At 44.8% G+C, this 22,055-nt stretch overlaps 2 protein-coding genes across 2 annotated transcripts in view; one reads left to right on the top strand and one right to left on the bottom strand.

Moving 5' to 3' along the window:
• The window catches only part of LOC308304758 (cell adhesion molecule DSCAML1-like), a gene marked incomplete at both ends in the record, with an annotated part of 123,259 nt that overhangs the window by 41,072 nt on the left and 60,132 nt on the right, over positions 1-22,055 (top strand).
• LOC308304064 (uncharacterized protein) lies at positions 59-5,838 on the bottom strand (the record flags this gene model as incomplete). Its single annotated transcript, XM_080748623.1, has 8 exons — positions 59-79; positions 930-2,671; positions 3,576-3,788; positions 4,551-4,768; positions 4,898-5,035; positions 5,171-5,308; positions 5,444-5,581; positions 5,717-5,838. The coding sequence occupies 8 exons, from the start codon at positions 5,836-5,838 to the stop codon at positions 59-61; spliced, it is 2,730 nt and encodes a 909-aa protein (XP_080604749.1).

Raw genomic sequence — 22,055 nt, 5'->3', positions numbered from 1 at the left:
ATTTGTTACATCCTCAGCCCATCTTGCGTCGTAGATCCTTTGGAAGTTAAGTGCTTCTTCAGCCAACTGTTTGTCTCCGCTGATGAGAGCACGACCCTCCAGAAGAATCGCAAGTTTCTTGAGGCTGTATCCAAGTTTCATTGGAAGACTGTCAGCTCTCTCTTTTCTTGTATGTGTTCGTCCGACATATTTCACTGCCTCCACTGTAAGCTCATAGTTCTTTGGCTGGATGTAATCTCTGATACTCTTCAGTGGCGTGATCTCACTTCCATAAAGGACAAGTCGCCCCAGCTCTCTTAACTTACTCCGGATGTAGTCATGTTTCGCAGCGTTGGATCCGTGCCTCTTGTAGAGGGACTTTGCTAACTCCATAATGCACCAGTCTTTTTCGACTGCATCTGCGATGCGATCCCTTTTCAATTTACTCAAGACATTCCAAACACCTTTGGACACTCCATGGGGGATGGGTTCGGCTAATGCACACAAGGCCTGGACTCTTGTTTTTCCAGGTTTTGGATTAACGACTTGTGGGTTGAATTTGCACTTCTTCATGTGTCTCCACAGTGACCATTTTGTGAAGCAACCTTGGCAGTGGACGCAATGCAGGACATCTTGCCCTGACATATCTTTTTTTGGCTGCTTGCTTGGTACCAGTGTCCCAGAGCCTGTTTCTAAAACTTCAACATTGTGGGCATAGTTGCCTCTGTTGCGGAGCTTATCTAAATGCATTCGCCTTTCTTTAGAATTCTTTGGGAAACTGAATGCTTTTGCAACCTCGATCTCCTTGGGATGAACGTTCTCCAAATGCCTTGCCATCTTTAAGAATGGCAACTCACAATACAAACAGAACTGTTGTTTACTGTATTTTTACTGTATTCACAGAGACAGACCACTGATTCCAGCATTAGCGGAGTTAATAGAACGGGTACCTTGTTTTCACACTTTCCCTCAATTTCGATTCTCGCAAAGTGTGTGCACAGCCTTTTCTCGAGGTCAGAGAGAGCATAGTTGATGTCTTCGTGGTTGGACGATTTGTCTCTCGACAAGAAGTCTTGTAGCTTAATCTGGTTCATCTCGCCTTGTCTGCGACGGTTGAAAAGCATAACCTGAACTTGAGTGACCCTGGACAGTTTCCTCCAGTTCTCCATAGACACTGTAGACTTGAGATCCTCAAGGTATTGCTGCTGCTCTTTCTGTAAGTACTTGTGCAATTTTGCGACGTCTTCAGTCAGAGGAAGAAGCAGTGGGGCATTCCACTTGGCTTGAGACAGGGTCTTCCGACATTCATTTGTTACATCCTCAGCCCATCTTGCGTCGTAGATCCTTTGGAAGTTAAGTGCTTCTTCAGCCAACTGTTTGTCTCCGCTGATGAGAGCACGACCCTCCAGAAGAATCGCAAGTTTCTTGAGGCTGTATCCAAGTTTCATTGGAAGACTGTCAGCTCTCTCTTTTCTTGTATGTGTTCGTCCGACATATTTCACTGCCTCCACTGTAAGCTCATAGTTCTTTGGCTGGATGTAATCTCTGATACTCTTCAGTGGCGTGATCTCACTTCCATAAAGGACAAGTCGCCCCAGCTCTCTTAACTTACTCCGGATGTAGTCATGTTTCGCAGCGTTGGATCCGTGCCTCTTGTAGAGGGACTTTGCTAACTCCATAATGCACCAGTCTTTTTCGACTGCATCTGCGATGCGATCCCTTTTCAATTTACTCAAGACATTCCAAACACCTTTGGACACTCCATGGGGGATGGGTTCGGCTAATGCACACAAGGCCTGGACTCTTGTTTTTCCAGGTTTTGGATTAACGACTTGTGGGTTGAATTTGCACTTCTTCATGTGTCTCCACAGTGACCATTTTGTGAAGCAACCTTGGCAGTGGACGCAATGCAGGACATCTTGCCCTGACATATCTTTTTTTGGCTGCTTGCTTGGTACCAGTGTCCCAGAGCCTGTTTCTAAAACTTCAACATTGTGGGCATAGTTGCCTCTGTTGCGGAGCTTATCTAAATGCATTCGCCTTTCTTTAGAATTCTTTGGGAAACTGAATGCTTTTGCAACCTCGATCTCCTTGGGATGAACGTTCTCCAAATGCCTTGCCATCTTTAAGAATGGCAACTCACAATACAAACAGAACTGTTGTTTACTGTATTTACGAGATCCGTCTGCTTTTCTTGTGACGGCAGGAATTATCACAGAGGTTCTCAAGACATTTTGGGTCTTAGTGTGTGTGGTCTTAGAGAGTGTGTGTGTGTCTGTCACATCCTGTTTGTCTCTCCTTAGTTGGACATCTATCTCTGCTGCCACATCATCACGAAGTTCCACCCGTCCCCCGCTGGTCTCCTCAAATTCACTCCCTGCTTTCACTTCCTCAGACGAATCACTGCAATATGCATTCTTATCGGCAGAGGGGGAGTATGTGATGTCTTCTGAGTCTTGTCTGTTTCTCCTTAGTTGGACATCTCTCTCTGCTGCCACATCATCACAAAGTTCCACTTGTCCCTCGCTGAAGTCCTCAAATTCACTCCCTGCTTTCACTTCCTCAGACGAATCACTGCAATATGCATTCTTATCGGCAGAGGGGGAGTATGTTTTGTCGTCTAAGTCTGAAAAGGAAGACCGATCGCTGTCGTCATCAGATAAATCTTGGGGCAGTGAGTTGAAGCCTGGACCTGTACAGGACAAACAAGACAATCTCGGTTATTTTAGTTGCCAAGTATATAAAACCTTGCAAACTAAAGAGGATTCACCAACTTACATAAGGCTACTACTAATAATAGAGGTGTAACAATACATTTTAACAGCGATATGATACGTACAACGATACATGGTTGACTCAACGATGCATGGATATATTGGTTCATTGTGGCAATACGATCTTTTACATAGTATTTCTCTTTAACCCATTTAGGCCTAGAATTATTGAATCAATAATTCTAGAATGCTTTAACCAGTGAAAAATAGCAGATATACAAGCTCACAGCAGCTGCGAGCTTGTAGATCTGCTATTTTTGAAAAAGTTGTGAAAATGTGTTCAAATCTTTGAATATATGTATTTTCAAAGCGAACGTTTGTAACTCAAATTTTGCTTCTGGGTGGTCCCTGGAACTAAATATTTTGAAATGGGGGTCCGTGGCCAAATACATATAATTTTGGGGGTCCTTCACATGAAAAGGTTTGAGAACCACTGACATAGTAGTCTCTCAAGAACAGACTAACTGAGCTCCATTCAAGTGAAAAGGACCTTTTCTTTGACGATGGCTGGTCAGATTGCTGACATAGAAACATAGGTTTTTTCAGAAAATCTTAGAAGGATTCAAAAGACACTTATAGAATCGGGTCAAAATTCAAATTTTCACGATTTTTCAAAAATAGCAGATCTACAAGCTCGCAGCGCGGCGAGCTTGTTTTCTCTTCTCCTAAACAGTTAGTTTTGCCCCAATGACTTGGGCTCAGTCACAATTACTACTGTTACATAAAGTACCTAAAACAGCAGATCAAACAGGTTTTGAGCTTGCAGATCTGCTTCAATTTTGAACAGTATCAACATTTGTCGCCACACACAATCCCTGTTACCTTCGTCGGGAGTACAGGAGTTGCCACAGTTGTAGAGGTCAGGAGGAGGTCTATTGCGCCGTGACAGGTTGTCACGGGAGAAGGGCACAGGCCTGGGGGCCGAAGAGGTGGAGGGCAGGGTGAAGAGACTATTGTAGGCGGGCAAGTGGAGGTGTCGGAGTCTGTCAGCAGCAGCATCCAGGACGTTGAGGGACGACTTGCTGTTCGAATGCTCTAGAGGGGAAACGAGGACGAGAGCAAAGATTAGTATGGGGCTGTTAAGTATGACATCATTTTGTAGGCAGAGGAGAATTTCTGCCCCCAGTTTCCGTGAATCTTTTTACTATTTTTACTATTTACACATTTTTCTTCTCTTTGTTGTTGAAAGGAAAGTGTTAGAATTATACTTTAGTCGTTATTCTTTAGTCGTTGTTTTTTGAAATAGCGAGGGACAGAAAATGCTCTGGGGGCAGATTCTCCTCTGCCTACAAAATTATGTCACGGCTTAAAAGCCCCATAGGGATATACACCATCCCAGTTGTAGACACTAGAGGCGGAATGGTAGATATCTAATGGTAAATCTCACAAATGCCCAATGTTACTGGTATTAGATAACATGAGTGTGGTGCAGAGACTGGTGGTAAAGGTAAAGAATAAATATTTTTGCCTGAAAAAGCCAGTACTCATGCTGACAGGAAACTCACCACCAGTAGCGAGAGACCAATATATCGGGAACCGATTATCGGCCGCCGATATGACCTTATTTGGGCATATCGGTATCGGTGAAATTTCCCGCCGATATAAAAATAAATTAATAAAACTGGCTGCAGTGCCTTGGAGCTGTGTGGAGTCTGTGGACTGCATTTGGAAGTGCAATGAAATACTTTGTCCAGCAGAGCGCGCCATGCACTGTTGCACACAGCTCACATTTCCTTCATAGGTCACTCACTGAGGCTAGACCTACTCTCAACACAACACAAACAGGACACACAGTACCTTTTTTGTGGAGGATGGAGATACATTTGTTCTTCAACATCTGCAGTGTGAAGGGCTGGAGTGTAAGGAGATCAACCTCATCCTCTTCGTGTGCGGAGCCACGGGATGGGTCAGACTGGATAAGTGCTACCACTTGAAAGAGTTGTTCTCCAGGGACCTGGCCAATGTCTTGTGCAAGCTGCCGCAACTCGTCCACAGGCATGGAATTCTCCTTGTTGCTGTAGGCAGGACACACAGGTGGCAGATAACTCATTACAAAAGAACACTTCTGTAGTGCTTGAGTGAGGTGTCCGGTTTATAATAATGACATGTATCAGATTAAGCTACTGTAAGTGTGAAAATCCTACTTGGTCTTCCTGCTTTTGGTGTTCCTAGATTTGGACTCTCCGAGCGACTGATCCGAGGCATTAGGCTGCAAAGAGACCCGGGGAATGTCTTTTGCAAGCTGCTGCAACTCCTTCACAGGCATGGATGTAACCCCATCTCTGTAGATAGAGGCAAGACACACAGGTGGCAGATAACTCATTACAAAAGAACACTTCTGTAGTGCTTGAGTGAGGTGTCCGGTTTATAATAATGACATGTATCAGATTAAGCTACTGTAAGTGTGAAAATCCTACTTGGTCTTTCTGCTTTTGGTGTTCCTAGATTTGGACTCTCCGAGCGACTGATCCGAGGCATTAGGCTGCAAAGAGACCCGGGGAATGTCTTTTGCAAGCTGCTGCAACTCCTTCACAGGCATGGATGTAACCCCATCTCTGTAGATAGAGGCAAGACACACAGGTGGCAGAGAACTCATTACAAAAGAACACTTCTGTAGTGCTTGAGTGAGGTGTCCGGTTTATAATAATGACATGTATCAGATTAAGCTACTGTAAGTGTGAAAATCCTACTTGGTCTTTCTGCTTTTGGTGTTCCTAGATTTGGACTCTCCGAGCGACTGATCCGAGGCATTAGGCTGCAAAGAGACCCGGGGAATGTCTTTTGCAAGCTGCTGCAACTCCTTCACAGGCATGGATGTAACCCCATCTCTGTAGATAGAGGCAAGACACACAGGTGGCAGAGAACTCATTACAAAAGAACACTTCTGTAGTGCTTGAGTGAGGTGTCCGGTTTATAATAATGACATGTATCAGATTAAGCTACTGTAAGTGTGAAAATCCTACTTGGTCTTTCTGCTTTTGGTGTTCCTAGATTTGGACTCTCCGAGCGACTGATCCGAGGCATTAGGCTGCAAAGAGACCTGGGGAATGTCTTTTGCAAGCTGCTGCAACTCCTTCACAGGCATGGATTTAACCCCGTCTCTGTAGATAGAGGCAAGACACACAGGTGGCAGAAAAGTCATTACAAAAGAACATAATAATGACATGTATCAGATTAAGCTACTGTAAGTGTGCAAATCCTACTTGGTCTTTCTGCTTTTGGCGGTTCTAGATTTGGTGTTTCCAAGCGACTCATCAGAGGCATCGGCAATGTATTCTGCAAGCTGCCGCAACTCCTCCTCAGATCTGAATTTCACCTTGTTGCTGTAGGGAGGCAGGACACAAAAAAACAGGTGGCAGAAATCTCAATACAAAAGAACACTTCTGGATTGTATGAGTGAAATGCAGACAAAATGAAGACACCAGCAATATGTGGATTCAGCAAGTAACCCTGCAGATGATCTCACACGCAGCAAGACTTTGGAGGAGCTGGTGAAGCCCAACAGATGTGTTTCAATGCGTCCAGTAGTCTGAAAGCACACCAGCATCTCCACACTGGAGAAAAACCTTTCAAGTGTATACTTTGTGACAAGAGTTTCACTACGTCATCTGATCTAAAGAGACACCAGCATGTCCACACTGGAGCAAAACCATTCCATTGTAAACACTGTGACAAGAGTCAGTCATTTAAGTAATCTGAACACACACCAGCTTACCCATACTGGAGATAAACCTTTCAACTGTACCCTAACACTGTGACAAGAGTTTCATTACATAGTCTCACCTAAAGAAACAACAGCAAAGCCTCTACAGCAGGGGTCTTCAAAGTTGTCAGGGCAAGGACCCCTTAGTTGAGAGAGATGAAGCCCACAACCTTATCATAGATTCCATATTGTTTGCCAGCACAATACATTAGGGTATTTTGGATTCATGTCAATTTGTGTTTTTTAACCACTTGAACTGTCAATACTTCTCCCCTCTACACCAAACCTCTTTGCCGAAAATAGCCGATCTACAAGCTCACAACGCCTCGCAGCGCGAGGCATTGTGAGCTTGTAGATCTGCTATTTTTGGCCAAAGTTCTCCAAATCTGGTTAAGAATCTGTCTATAAAGGAGATTTTCTTTTTCTTTTCTTTCTATCACACAAAGATTTGGAGGACCCCCTGTAGTAACTCTGAGGACCCCCTCGGGGTCCCGGACCCCCTGTTGAAGACCCTTGCTCTACAGGCTGAATTCACTAACTAATAATAATTTAGACATGTATCAGATTAAGCTAAGTGTGTTAATCCTACCTTGTGTTTCTGGCTTCTCTGAGTGGCTGCAGCAGATCAATGCCGGAAGAGCCATTAGGCTGCAGAGGAAAGGAGTAAGACCAGAGTTAAGAGGCATAAAGAAGGGGGAAAAAAACAAACAAACAAAAAAACAGGTCCCTCTAAGTGTGAATGTATTTTATACATCTAGGCTGAATCTTCCTCTGCACATACTGTACACCTACTCCAACTCACATGTCAAGGACCAAAATGCTCCAGTGTTGTTTTCAAAGACAAGACGAAACATGTTCAGCGACTACCTTTTTACACTGACAAAAACTAAATTGAAATTGAATGAAAACAAGCTCTGATGAATACAAACTAGACTAAAATAATTGGAAGGGACTAGTGGGCCAGTATATCCACTATAAATAAGTCATTGTACACTTGGTTTCATGATGTAAATAGCCGATCTACAACCTCACAACATGTTGTGATGCGGTATAGATCTGCTATTTTCAGCAAGGGTGAAATCACTCATTAAGACGGCATCAAGGCCTGCCAAATTACATTTTATATATTATTGTTATCATCAACAACCAGGCCTGGAATTTCGTCATTTTAGGGGCAAGGCCACTTTGAGGGCACAAAGGCCAAATGCCAGGGCAGGAAGGCCATCGAATAAAACAAGATTTTAGAATAATTAATAAAACAATTCGTTTAATTTAAGGGTTAAGGATCTATCTGGTGTGAAATAAATAAATTGGTATTTACAATCTGATCCATGCACAAATCAAAGTTACTAGATTGGTTTAAAAATGACGACTCAACAAAAGACACTGGTGTCTGCATGACAAGAAAGAGACACTGACATGAGAAGACAGAGACAGAGGGGAGTAGTACAGTCAGCTGCTGGGGGCATTGAGGCCACTGTGGCCTCAGGTCATGTCATTTTTTGGAGGGGCAGATGGCCAAACTGAAGGGCCACTGAACGACGGCCATGGCCTTCATGGACTCCTTTGAAATTCCTGCCCTGGTCCTAGCCTGCTTCCAGACCATAGACCCCGCCCCACGCTCAGAGACCAGAGACTCTTTCTCTGGTCTGGAGCTGAGTACAGGAATCACTTTTTATTTTCGGCTGCTCCAATGAGCGCGGGGGGTGGGGGTGGGTCTAACGAATATCCAATCCGCGCAGCAGTTGAAACGATTCAAACGAAGTTCACACACAGGCAGGCTGAGGAAGGCACACGCACACACACGCTGAGTTCACCAAGCTGTTTATGTTTATTACATGTTTATGGTTGCAGTTCTGTCACTGGCACAGTGAAAGATTTGCACACATTTTCAAGACTTTTTCAAAAATAGCAGATCTACAAGCTCGCAGCGCGGCACTCGGACGCGACGCACGGTGGACGCGACCGTGCGTCGCGTCCACCGTGCGTCTCGATCACCGTGCATCGCGATCACTCGCGCGCACGCTCGCAAAAAAGTCCCTCCCTGTAAATCGCTTAGAATAGAGCACAGTTTCAGACTAAAGCGTGAGCTGAGTCTGAAATCAGGCTACCCTGGTCCTATGCTTATTTAGTTAAAAACATATCATTACACACCCAATGAAGCTCTGAATTCATGGAGATTTATTTTTCTTTTCTCACATTCCTATGCCAATAATTTGATGACTCCTCTAGGAAACACTTCTGGCTTAGGAATGCTATAAAAAATTAAATCTCCATGAATTTAAGGCTTCGCCGGATGTGCAATTGATAGAACATAAGTCATTTTTGGGGTGAACTACTCCTTTAAAGGTTAGACAACCACTGACATAGTAGTCTCTCAAGAACCGACTAACTGAGCTCCAGTTGAAGTGGACCTTTTCTTTGATGATGGCTGGCCAGATTGCTGACATAGATTTTTTTAAACTTAGAAGGATTCAAAAGACACTTATAGAATTAAAATTAAAAATGTCAAGATTTTTCAGCTGTGAGCTTGTAGACCTGCTATTTTTTTATATTTAAAGCATAAAATATTGAGTCATATTGATTGTGTTCAGGTCTAAATGGGTTAAATGTCAAGGACCCCCAAACTGATATTCATTTGGCCACGGACCCCCATCTCAAAATATGTAGTTCCAGGGACCACCCAGAAGCAAAATTTGAGTTACAAACGTTCGCTTTGAAAATACATATATTCAAAGATTTGCACATATTTTCACGACTTTGTCAAAAATAGCAGATCTACAAGCTTGGCTTGTAGATCTGCCATTTTTAAAAAATCGTGAAAATTTGATTTTTGACCCGATTCTATAAGTGTCTTTTGAATCCTTCTAAGGTTTTTTGAAAAACCTATGTTTCTATGTCAGCAAACTGGCCAGCCATCGTCAAAGAAAAGGTCCTTTTCACTTCAACTGGAGCTCAGTTAGTCGGTTCTTGAGAGACTACCATGTCAGTGGTTCTCTAACCTTTTCATGTCAAGGACCCCCAAACTGATATTTATTTGGCCACGGACCCCCATCTCAAAATATGTAGTTCCAGGGACCACCCAGAAGCAAATTTTCAGTTACAAACGTTTGCTTTGAAAACACATATATTCAAAGATTTGCACACATTTTCACGACTTTTCCAAAAATAGCAGATCTACAAGCTTGCAGCGCGGCACTCGGTGCCACGCTGTGAGCTAGTCTAGTCAACTCTACCTGCAGATGATAAGTGGAGGCAACAATGGAGTCAATCTCCTTAATTCCACTAGAATGTAATTTAATTGTTGTACTAATTAGTAGTATTGTCATACTACTTATTAACTGAGAACCAATAATATCAGCAATACGTCAATTGCATAGTAATCATGTATCAAAGCTAGTCAAAATGGATAGAATCATGATTTATTTTTTAACATAAATGTAAAAAAAAAAAGAAAAACATTTTTTTTTTTTTTTTTTTTAAGCAATAATTTCACGGACCCCCTGCAGTACCTCCGCGGACCCCCTAGGGGTCGCGGACCCCCTGTTGAAGACCCCTGGCCTAACTATCAAACATCAATCATCCTATCCTTGACTCCAGACTCCATTTATTCAACCCCAAATTCATGCTAATTACAAAGCATGCTGGACATGGCAAAACAAACGGCACCCCAGTTATAGTGCGAGTGATCTTCTCCACACAAGCCACCCAGCTGCTTACTGCCCATCCCCCACTACACTGTCTCGAGCTAATCAGCGTTATCAACTTCAGCTGTGCCAAAAGCCGCCCAACACCCCCCCCCCCCCCCCCCCCAGGCAGACAAGACTCTCAGGAATACAATCCATGGCTTATTTTCTGCTTGCTTGCCTGCTTTTTCACCTTGTTGTTTAGGCTATCACCTATCATGGATTCATGTCTAATCTGTTTGTACACAATCTTTTGTAACACGTTTTTTTAAGACATTAAACAATGTTCTGAGCCGAGCACTGTAGTATGCTCACTTGCATGCACTTCGTCTCGTCACTTCGTCTTGCGCAGGCACAAGACTGAACCTACAGCCCATGGGATTGGATTGGCGGAGACTGTGTCTTAGCAACACTGTAGCCAATGGGCTGCTTACAAACAGCGCAGCGCCCCTCCCAGCAATGGGATGCAGCAGCACTTTTCTCAGAGCAGAGTGGAATCGCTGTCAATTCTCAATTAAATCATCCCGTCATTCATATTTATACCCCAACCTTCAAATACGGGACAAAGACTTCCACAGTGAAATAACAGACTGCCAGTGGCATCAGTTCATTTATTTATTCAGTTTATTTTTTGACGGCTCATCATCCGTCCACCAGTGCGTCAGTTCAGCAAAAGCTAAGGTATGGCAACATGACTGTTGTCTGGTCTTGCACGTGATGGCACGCATGCAACACACCAGTCATGTTGCCAAACTATTAGCTACATGCACGATGAGTTTATTTTACATTTTATTATTTTCCCCTGTAATCATGGTATGGTACCATACCCATGTGTGCCTCTGCTCTCTGCCTCGCAATGCTCCCATCCATCAGCTATGCTCGCTGTGTTGCATGCCAGGAGGTTTGCGTTAATGCGTCCCGCCACGATATGCATCAGATTTACATCACTGTGTTACAAACAAATATACAAAATCGTTTGAAAGATTACCTCATGTGTAGACATTATTCTCCTGCCTTCCTCCAGCTCCATGTAGACTACTTCCTTGTATGTGGAAATGTACTGCTGACTGCTGCACGTAGATTGGCTCAAGTGGCACGTGATAGGCAGCACGCCATATGATTGGCTATAGGAGTGTGAAAGCGGCGCAAACACACTGTTCTGCAGTTGCATTGGTTTGGTCAATAGGGGGAGGTAGAGGAGATTCATTAAACACTCCTTAAACACTCTTTTCATGTTTTTCTATCTTTGTGGGGACTTTTCTAAAAAACCGTGTGGAGCTCAACAGGCATGTCAGCAATGCTTACTCTCGATTTAAACGATAAACGGTGTGGGGACGCGGTTTTTGGTCCCCACACCGTTTTGGGTCCTCTGTAGGTGAGTGTGTTGTCAGACGCTTGTCCCCACGAAGTAGCAAAAACAAACACACACACACACACACACACACAGTATGACGGTGCCGCCATGTTTACGGAGCTTCAAGTGTATCAGTGTCAATCAGTGTAACAGATAGAGATAGAAAGGCCCCTGCGAGCACATCACTCTGACAGATATCTGGCCCGCTATCTTATCCTCCAACCTTGCCTGTGTGGTAGTGTGTTTGAGAGAGAGAGAGAGAGAGAGAGAGAGAGACGGTGAGAGAGTGTGTGTGTGTGTGTGAGTGCGTGCTTGTGTGCGTGCGTGCGTGCGTGCGTGCGTGCGTACGTGTGTTTGTGTTTGTGTTTGTGTTTGTGCGTGTGTTTGAAATCCGAGACATGTTACCCAAATGTGATTCAATATTTTGCAAATATAATTATTTTAGAGTTTAGTTATCATTTGCATAAAAGGCAAATAAGTAACACGCTATTGGGTCTAACCCAGTAACAATTTTACTTTCATTTGCTTTTGGGTTTCTCCAAAGTTGACAGAAAATCATTCTTTTGCATTTGAATGAGATCATTCATAATCTCATCCTTTGTAAAATGATGTCTGAGCCAACAAATCTTACATTGCGATTCAAAATAGTCCCCCCTTTTAAAATATTTTAGATGGTTGTCATCTCATTACATACGTATGTTTCTCTGCTCTCCAAACCAGAACAAAGTGCTCAGATTTGTAGCTGTCACCAAGCATTTTGCTCTTTCTGTTTGTTGCTCTGTCACTCTGTTGGTCTATCACTTTGTCTATCTGTCTGTCTGTCTGTCTGTCTGTCTGTCACTCTGTCTGTCACTATCTGTCGGTATGTCTGTCGGTCCAAAACATTCAGTCATTGCCACAATACAAAAACATTGATGGACAATCCTGTATTCTTATTGTCTGAGAAGGCATGCTAAGTGTAATGTTTTAATATACAGTTGGTCTGAAAAGGGGAAAGTCCTGTTCTGGCGAAGCCCGAACTGGCGAAGTGGGGATTTGTCTCCTACCGTAGCGATCTGGCGAATCGATTGTCCACGACACTGCAAGCGGCGCGAAGGCCAGCGGACCTTGGCGCCGCAGGCGCGAGTGGCCGCGAAGAGCGGGCCAGGGCCGCGCGGCCGGCGGAGCGCCGCGCGAGTTACGAAGCCGTGGTGAATGCAATCGTTATATTTATGCCCAGGCCGTAAGGCCTGGGCAAGCGCACGATAAACGCCCTGTCCAGAAGACGTTCGCCAGATCGCTACGGTATCGGACATTTCCCCACTTCGCCAGTTCGGGCTTCGCCTAAAAGGTACGTGCCCCTGAAAAGACATGGCAGACTTTGTAACACATTTTAATTTGTATGTCTTAAATATAATGTTGTACACTGTAGTCTACTCTGTACATCTCTAATCAAACATTTGCTGGTCATAATTTATTACTTGCTTGTTTTCTTTTTCTTTTCTTTTTTCAACTCATCAAAATTGTTCCCTCTACTGTAGCTGATCACAACCAGCGTCTATATAGAAAGTGAAAGCAGGGTGGCATCAGCCAAGGCTTACAGGGAGGTTAGAGAACCCAGTCCTAGCATACAGGGTTTATGTGGGCTTGAGGTTAAGAAATAGGATTTGTGTAAAGAGGGTTTACTCCACTCCTTCTCTCCTGCTTTCCTTTCCCTTTGTTTAGGCTAGCTGAGGGGATTAGAGAAAGGAGATTACAGCAGCTTCGGCTTGGAAATTGTGCTTGAGTCACTAGTTAACAACAACTGAGGAAGACACAGTAAGATCATGAGTTTAACACTGAGAATGTACAAATGAACCTATAATGGTCCTGCTGGCTACATTTGTATATTTAGTAATATCAATTAAGATACAGTAGATGACCTTGGGAGCACCCACACTGGCCTAGGGGTCCAGGCGCATACCACATAGGCTCTGATGCATGACAGCGCTTCGAGGGTTCGAGTCCCGATCCCAATGGCCTTTGCTGCATGTCCCTCCCTGTCTCTCTCTCCCTGTTTCCTGTCTACCTACCGAACTTTCATTAAAGACAAAAAGCCCCAAAAATATCTAAAAACAACAAAGAAAACAACAACAAATCAATTCCTCCATTGGTTCTGTCATTGCTCAATCAAGATTAAGGCAGGTATCAGCTACATTTTGTATTCCATGCACACTGCCAGCTTATCGTCGTTGTCGGGTGGAAACCCCGTATCTCCAAGTTTCAAATGTGTACGTTCTTTCGTAAAGTAAAGCCCTGCTTTATCATACAAGGCCGTCGCACAAAAGTTGTGAACACAGCAGATCTACAAGCACACAACGCCTCGCGGTGCGAGGCATTGTGTGCTTGTAGATCGGCTGTTTTCACTAGTTTAAATCATTTTTAAAATGATAAATGCAAAACGAACGGCTTTGTACTTACAAGGTTTTCACCCGACAACGACGATATGCAAGATGTAACAATACAAATAATGCGTCACGCTGCGGGACGCCTTTCTTATCATGGGTTTATTTAACAGGCTTATCTGGTCTCAAACACAACCCAGGGTTTGTAACCATTTGTCCGGGGACAAAAGAAGACATGACCAGGGTTCAAAGCAGATCCCTGGTGGTCATCCAAGTGCCATGTTCCTACATGACCTCTCAATCAGACCTATTGATCTGTCTGTCTATTAGCTGTTCAAACACACATAAAGGCCATATCAACATGGCAGACCTCTGATTGATTGGAGTGGGCGGTGAGGCAGGGAGAGGTGAGAGAGAGAGAGAGAGAGAGAGAGAGAGAGACTGAGAAAGAGAGAGAGGGAGAGGGAGAGGGAGAGAGAGGGAGAGGGAGAGAGAGAGAGAGAGAGAGAGAGAGAGAGAGAGTGGGAGACAGAGCTTCAGGGTTAATACTGTGTGATGTTGTTTTTACAGCTGGCCTGCTGGAGGAAGCTGTTGTGGAGAGCCTTGAACGACAAATCCGCTGCATCTTTCGTAGAGTTCTCAACGGGCCTGAAAATTAAGGCCCGGCCCTAACTGGGACGGCCCGAGGCCCTACCCGGCCCGACTAGTTAGCATACATTTTAGGCCCTACCATACCCTAAATGTCAGGTCGGTTTTGGGTATGGTCGGGTTCTCATTACTCTATCACAGAGTAATAGTAATAAAATAATTAAAAAATATATTTTCTTTTTTCATTGAGCCCGAAGCCCTACCCAGCCCGACTTATTAGCATACATTTTAGGCCCTACCCTACCCTAAATGTCGGGTCGGGTTCGGGCAGAATTTGAGAACTCTTTCGCTCCCAGGGTTAGGGTTGCCAATGCCAACACTCGGGGCAGGAGTCTCCTGAATTTTGACCCCATCTCCTACCATGCTCCTGAATTGTCATTTCTCCTGAATTTCTCCTGGTTTGGGAGATTTCCGTGGCATTTCTCCTGGATTTGGTATCAAACTCCCAAAATTCACCAGAACACAGGAAATTACATCTATTATGTACAAAACGTGTTGGGGAGTTCCATGCCGCCCCCCAAAACTACCACAAAAAGATCTCTTGAATTCTGACTGTCCAATGTTGGCAACCCTGGCGTTAGGATGTTGCAATGCATGTTACCGGGCCTTGGGAACAATTTCTTAGGGCCGACTTTGCCGACCAATCAGAGCAGCGTACCCCTGAAAACCGAACCAATCAGATTAGAGCAGGGGTCTTCAACAGGGGGTCCGGGACCCTTAGGGGGTCCTCAGAGTTACTACAGGGGGGCCGCCAAATCTTTCTGTGATGTGATCATGTTTTTTACATTAACCACTTGAACCCTAGCATCCCTATTCTGAGTAGCACATTAGCCAAAAATGACAGCTCTATAAGCTTGAACTTGTACATAGGCTATTTCTGTCAAAGAGATTTGGTGTAGAGTTGAATAGCAATAGAAGTAGAAGTATTGACAGTTCAAGTGGTTAAATGTACGAAGATACACATTAATCCAACATACACTGATGACAGTGCTGTCAAACAAGTCTACGCTGTCTAAGAAATCTATGAACATTTTTAATTTGCAACACAATTGTATACAATGTATAGGCTCCAGTGGGTTTCCCTGCTTCATCTCTCTCTCAGCTAAGGGGTCCTTGGCCTGAAAACATTGAAGACTAGAGGATTAGAGTGTTCAACCAGCCATTAAGCTTCTGTGAATGGACACATGGCGGAAGAAATATATCTATTCTTACTGACTGACTGAGATGTCTTAATTGAAATGAATGTTACTACTGTACATTCATTTAATTGACTGGATTTAACTGTGTAGGTCAGTAGGAAGTTAAGGTCATGTTAGTGTTCTGTTTTGAACCTTGTACCTATTTTGTCATTACAGCATTTGTCGATATGCAACTACCGCTAAAAAAGGAACGCTACAGGTTCCTAGCTCCTGAGGATATTGTGCAACTAGAGTTCGGGCCGGTACGCGGCCCTCACACCTACGTCGCACCACCGATCCGACCCATATATCTGAGTCATAGTGTCGGCCTGTCAGGGACGTTGTCAGAGTACCCGTCTGTGTGTGTCACTTTTATGCCCATATATGGAGATCCCTGGTGTCATTAGTTTATGCCCATACCATGTAGTATATTGGCATGCCCACATATGTGCGGTTGTGGACAACTGCGTATCAGAACAACTCTGCCGCGGTCATTGCACTCTCGAGTCCTTGGCGACGTGTGAGTTTGAAGTCAGTCAGTCCGATATATGCGCATGACCATTATTTGCATAGCGGTCAGATCTGTGGCTCCGGACAACCGGATCTGCATAATATGCCTATAGGCATTTCAGGTTTGTTTATGGTTCTGTCTGAGTCATAGTGACATGCCTAGCGTTAGCTATTTAAAAAAATGTCAATAACGTTTGAAAAGAGCACCTTCAGGTGGCCTGCAATTCGGAACTGGCCCCTGTAAAAGGCCAAAGCCTGTTTAAGCCTCTAGTTTAATAAACTAGAGGCTTATAAACTAAACGCTGTACGGCCTGGCCCTCACATCCAGAGCTGAGTGATTTGTTTGCTGATGCCATGACAACACACAGAGGTTAGACAATACACTCCATATTTGGGCGTAGCTGCATTGGGAACTCATTATATGGTTTTTATGGCTGAGTCATGGGGACATGAGCGCGATGTCAGAGGTCTGTTGGCCGGTCCTCCCTTAAGTCAATTTTAATATCATAATATAAATACATTTCCGGCGCCTACGTCAATTTGAGTGTTGTGCCACCAACACTTGCGAATAAAAATTGTGTTTAGAGAAGTTTTGGTGGTACCAGTGAAAGAGTATATAAAAATTACTTTTGTATAATTAAAAATGTTACGCAGGATAGCTTTAAAATATTCATAATTGATAATTTCGTTCATATTGTAAAAGAGTCTATTTATTTCCGCTAGTGCCACATACGGTTGGCTGGTGGCTGGTGGCCATTAACTAGTACAGCAAGTAACACAATACAAAATCTTTATAGCACTCTCAACTTATGAAAGTGAAATATCGACGTTATAACACAGGATATACAAGCCAGAATGTAGCATTAGCACCAGGGTTAAGGCTGGCTTAACCTCTTGTCACCAGGCTTCCCACAGTACATGTGGAAACGTAAAGCCTGGTTTCTATTTACTGTTCAGCACTCAGATCCGGTCTAGGTCCCGCCTGCTGTATCTGGTAATTTACACACACAACCTTGTATTTCAGTGGCGTCAGTTCAGAAAAAGCTAAGGTATGGCAACATGACTGGTGTCTTGCATGCGCGCCCTCGCGCGCGTGCAAGACATCAGTCATGTTGCCATACCTTAGCAACAGGCACGATGAAAAGTGCATTTTATTATTTCCCCCTGTAGCCAAGGTATGGCAGCTGCCATAGCTTGCCATACCCAATTGACGCCTCTGTTGTATCTCCATATTTCAACTTGTTTTTGAGCGGTGCTAGCTCCTGCAGGTATGCCTGGCTTTGTGTGTAGGTCCCTATATCTCCCTTTGTCCGTATGAGCACTGTATGCAGTAAGAGACTACACGAGGCTAATGTCACAAAGTACGCAGAGACCGGCATCGCCACAGCTGATGTCACGCACAGAACGGCCCATACAAGGAGATATGCACGTGTGTCGTGTTTGATACCATGCGAAGTGAGCACCGCTTAAAAGGTGTGATTTTTTTTCATAAATGAATGCCCGGCATACTCCATCATACAAGAGTGTCGCACAAACGTGGTGAAACGATGAAGAGGATGATGAGGAGGATGTTGAAGAGGAGAATGAGGAGGAGGAGGATTAGGAGGATGCTGATACTGATGATGATGATGATGATGATGATGACAAACTACCCTCATTCTGCCTGATGTGGAACAGCATGAGAGGTCATGGGGCATTTTATCATCAGTCCTGCCCTCCTGCCTTGGACAGGGCCTGCATTGTGTGTGTGTGTGTGTGTGTGTGTGTGTGTGTGTGTGTGTGTGTGTGTGTGTGTGTGTGTGTGTGTGTGTGTGTGTGTGTGTGTGTGTGTGTGTGTGTGTGTGTGTGTGTGTGTGTGTTATGCTCAGTCTGTCTACGTTGGGGGCAATGACACTCCTATGCCACCAACACTCTAATAGGGACGGACCAGTCGGCTCACTCAGTGCCACTAATGCAGCTCACTGCCCCAGGCCATGGGGGCTAAGCCAGGACACACCACAAACGCACACGTACTGTATACGTAACACACACACACACACACACACACACACACACACACACACACACACACACACACACACACACACACACACACACACACACACACACACACACTATCTCTTTCTGATGCTGTCGGTAAATCAAAACCACGTGGAAGGGGCAAATGTCCTGCCACCGGGCGTTTGCACTGACTGACTGGACTCTGGGAACGGCTGTGTTACTTGATACGTTGTGAGGATACGATACGGTCGTGTGTTGACATCATTCTGAGAGTGTAACAATGGACAGAGTTAAACCAACATCGATGATTTTGTTGTCACGCGTGTAGTCAACATTTCAAATGGCAGGAATCTATCACCGCCTTTGAAAGGTATTATGGTGATTTTTTTGACCACAAGCGGCACGTTGGTTGCACGCGTACAATACAGGGCGTGTGTGTCTGTGCGTGTGTGCCCCCCCCCCACATACACACACACACACCTCTCCTGGGACTCTCATTATCACTGCTGTCCCAGATGTCACCAGGCACATGAAGCACACATCATGAATAATGGAGTCCTATTTCTACATCTCTCCACACATTTTCTCTCTTTCTTTCTCTGTCCCGAGCTTCCTTCCCCTCTGATGTTTCCAGTGATGCTTAATCTCCTCGGCCCCCTCGCTCTCAAGACGCGGTCCATTTAGCTCTTACGCAGTGTTCTCACTCTGGTTCTGCTTGGGAACATGGCTTTCGACCCAGCTACGACTATCGACTTTTTGAGCGGTGGTTACACCGTCTCCTATACGTGGCCGTGTGTGTATGCGTGCGTGTGTGTGTCCGTGTCTGTATGTAGCCTGCAGAGCCTGCAGTACCTTTTCTGACCACACATGTTAAGGGAGGGGCACTGTTGTTCAGGCCAGACACACACACACACACACACACACACACACACACACACACACACACACACACACACACACACACACCGACCACCGCTCAGTTCACACGGGTGTGATTTTTTTATAATTATTATTTTTCTGCTATTTCATTTCTGCAAAACCCCCCCCCCCCCCCCTGTCCATTCAGCCTCTCAGTGAGGGCTGGCTGGGGGGCCCGTGTCCTCCCCTCCCCTCTCACTGTCCCCTCCCCCAGTGTTTACTGTCTAAAGTCACACTGGGCAAATTGGGACAGAGCAGCTAGTGGGGCGGAAGAGATACGGTCCCAATGCAGTGGAGGAAGATGGACTCTGTCTCTCTCTGTCTGTCTATGCCTCTGTCTGTCTGTCTGTCTGTCTGTCTGTCTGTCTGTCTGTCTGTCTGTCTGTCTGTCTGTCTGTCTGTCTATCCTTCCACCTTCCTGTCCTCTCTCTTTTGTGTCGACCACTTGTACAATACAATGCCATTTCACTTGCTCCTTATTGTGTGTGTCTGAGGGGAGGAATGCAAGGGGGAGAGTGTGGATGGCATGCATGGCATGGACAGCATACAGTGGAGATGTGGTTGTGTGTAAGTGTGTGTGTGTGTGTGGGGGTGGGCGGTTGGGCGTGATTGAGGGACGAGGTAAGGGGTCAGAATTGGTTAGGAAAACGGAATCGCGGTTGGAATTGAGACGGTGAAGCGTGGCTTTTTAATGAAAATATGACAGAGCTACTTTTCCATTCTCTCTCGTCCATCCCTCCTCCTCCTCACTCCCCTTGACTTTCATTTGTACAAATGGGGACACGGGAGAAAGAGAGTGAACAGAATGGATGAGATGTTGTACATGTAACTGGCAGTGTGACTTGTGCTCTCTGCCTGAACTGTTTGGACGTGGCGTTAACAAAGTGTCTTTTGTGGAGGCAGGGGCGTCACAAGGGGGTGGGGAAGTGGGACTGAGTTACTAGGGCCCAAGGTGGAGGGGCCCTAATTTATACTTTAGCTTTATACTTTTACTTTAGTCGTGAAAATGTGTGCAAATCTTTGAATCTATGTATTTTTAAGCAAACATTTGTAACTCAAATTTTGCTCCTGCATGGGGTGGGTCCCTGGAACTAAATATTTTGAGATGGGGGGTCCGTGGCCAAATACATATCATTTTGGGGGTCCTTCACATGAAAAAGTTTGAGCAACACTGGACATAGAAACATAGGTTTTTCAAAAAACCTTAGAAGGATTTGAAATATTCAAAGACTTGCACACACATTTTCACGATTTTTCAAAAATAGCTGATCTACAAGCTCGCAGCGAGCTTGTATATCTGCTATTTTTCAATAGTTAATGTGCGGGGGCCCGCAGTGAATCCTTGTACCCAGGGCCCAGAATTTGGTGTGACACCCCTGAGTGGAGGAGACGGAGCAGGGGTGGGCTCCTCTCCGGGCGCAGGACTACTTGTGTTCAGTTGCGCCAATAAAACCTGCTTTGAATGTGAATCGAAAAGGAGTTAAGAGGGCGCCATTCATAAACGTTAAGTAAGTGTGCGGCCGAACAAAAGAAGAAAAGTGTACATGCTTAATTGCCTGACACCTGCTTCTACTTGAGATTTCAATGTCGCTACGTACGTGACGGTTTCTGCTGCGTTTTGGGGTCCATTTTCACACTCTCAGAGTTAAATGAACACTGAGAATTTTACTGTGCAGATGAAACACCCCCTTTTTTGCATAACCAGTTGAAAGTAAGGGGACTCCCTCCATTAACCCTCTCCCTATTCTTCATCCTTTATCTGGTTATGGTGGCCATATTTACAAAAACCCAAGCTGGGCCCGTTAATCACTTAAATCTGATTTAAAAACAGCAGGTACAAGATAGATAGCTACAGATACACACACATCTACAGAGCTTGTTGATCTGCTATTTCCGTTTCTTTTTACAATTTCTTTGACATTTATCTATTTATTTTAATTGCCCTTTCAATCAAATTATTTAAGTTCCTTTCAACAGAACAGAATATGATTAACATGTAAGAGCTAAAAAGTGTTATTACTTGCGCCAGCAAAGCGCACAAGTATACTGTGTTCGGCTGAGTATGTATGTATGTACGTATGTACGTATGTACGTATGTACGTATGTACGTATGCGCGTATGCACAAGTTGGCCATACATAGCCTACGTGTGCACAAGACGCAAGTTGGCACCTTGCCAGAGTGCAGCAGTTGTAGTTACTTACGCAAGTACTGTGATCGGCTGGCTATGTACTGTATCTCGGTGTCCTCTCTTGTTTAAGACCGTAGCCCAATCAGGGACCAGCATCTCTGGAAACGTCATCTTTAACAGGCAATGATGGTGATGCCAGTGGTGATGTCACTGGCAACTGATGGCACACCTCATGGCACACCTCTGCTTGTGCACAAGTGGCACAAGTTGGCACCTCGACAGAGTGCATTTCTAGTTTGAACTGTGGTGAAAGCCGTGACAGTTTGGCAGTGGAACCAGGATATTTGAGTGTTTTAGAGATATTTGTCGACACACAGCTTGAAACCGGGATAATCCCGGTCAAACCGGGACGTCTGGTCACTGTATCTAGTCTCCTCTCCTGTTTCATTTTCAACATCCCGGGCTTATCCCCGTCCATCCTTATGGTTTCTGGCAGCCTGGTGTGTCTGACCTTTGGGCCAATCAACATGTTGCAGCAGCTCAACGCTTCCTGTGCAGCTGGGTTGGATCTCCAACCATGGTGCTCGGTTTCCCTAGTGTTGATCATGTTTTCACAGCATGGAAACGCCTTTCTTGTCCTATTTTAAACTGTGTGTGTGTGTGTGTGTGTGTGTGTGTGTGTGTGTGTGTGTGTGTGTGTGTGTGTGTGCGTGCGTGCGTGCGTGCGTGCGTGCGTGCGTGTGCCTTCCTCACATGGCTGCATTTGTGAGCACAAGGCATATTGTAGCACTGCGGAGAATGTCTCCCGAAT

Source organism: Nannobrachium achirus, assembly GCF_963921795.1.
Source record: "Nannobrachium achirus genome assembly, chromosome: 19".
Classification (NCBI taxonomy): Eukaryota; Metazoa; Chordata; class Actinopteri; order Myctophiformes; family Myctophidae; genus Nannobrachium; species Nannobrachium achirus.
Note: the sequence above shows the minus strand (reverse complement) of the source record. Positions and strands in the feature narration are given on the sequence as shown.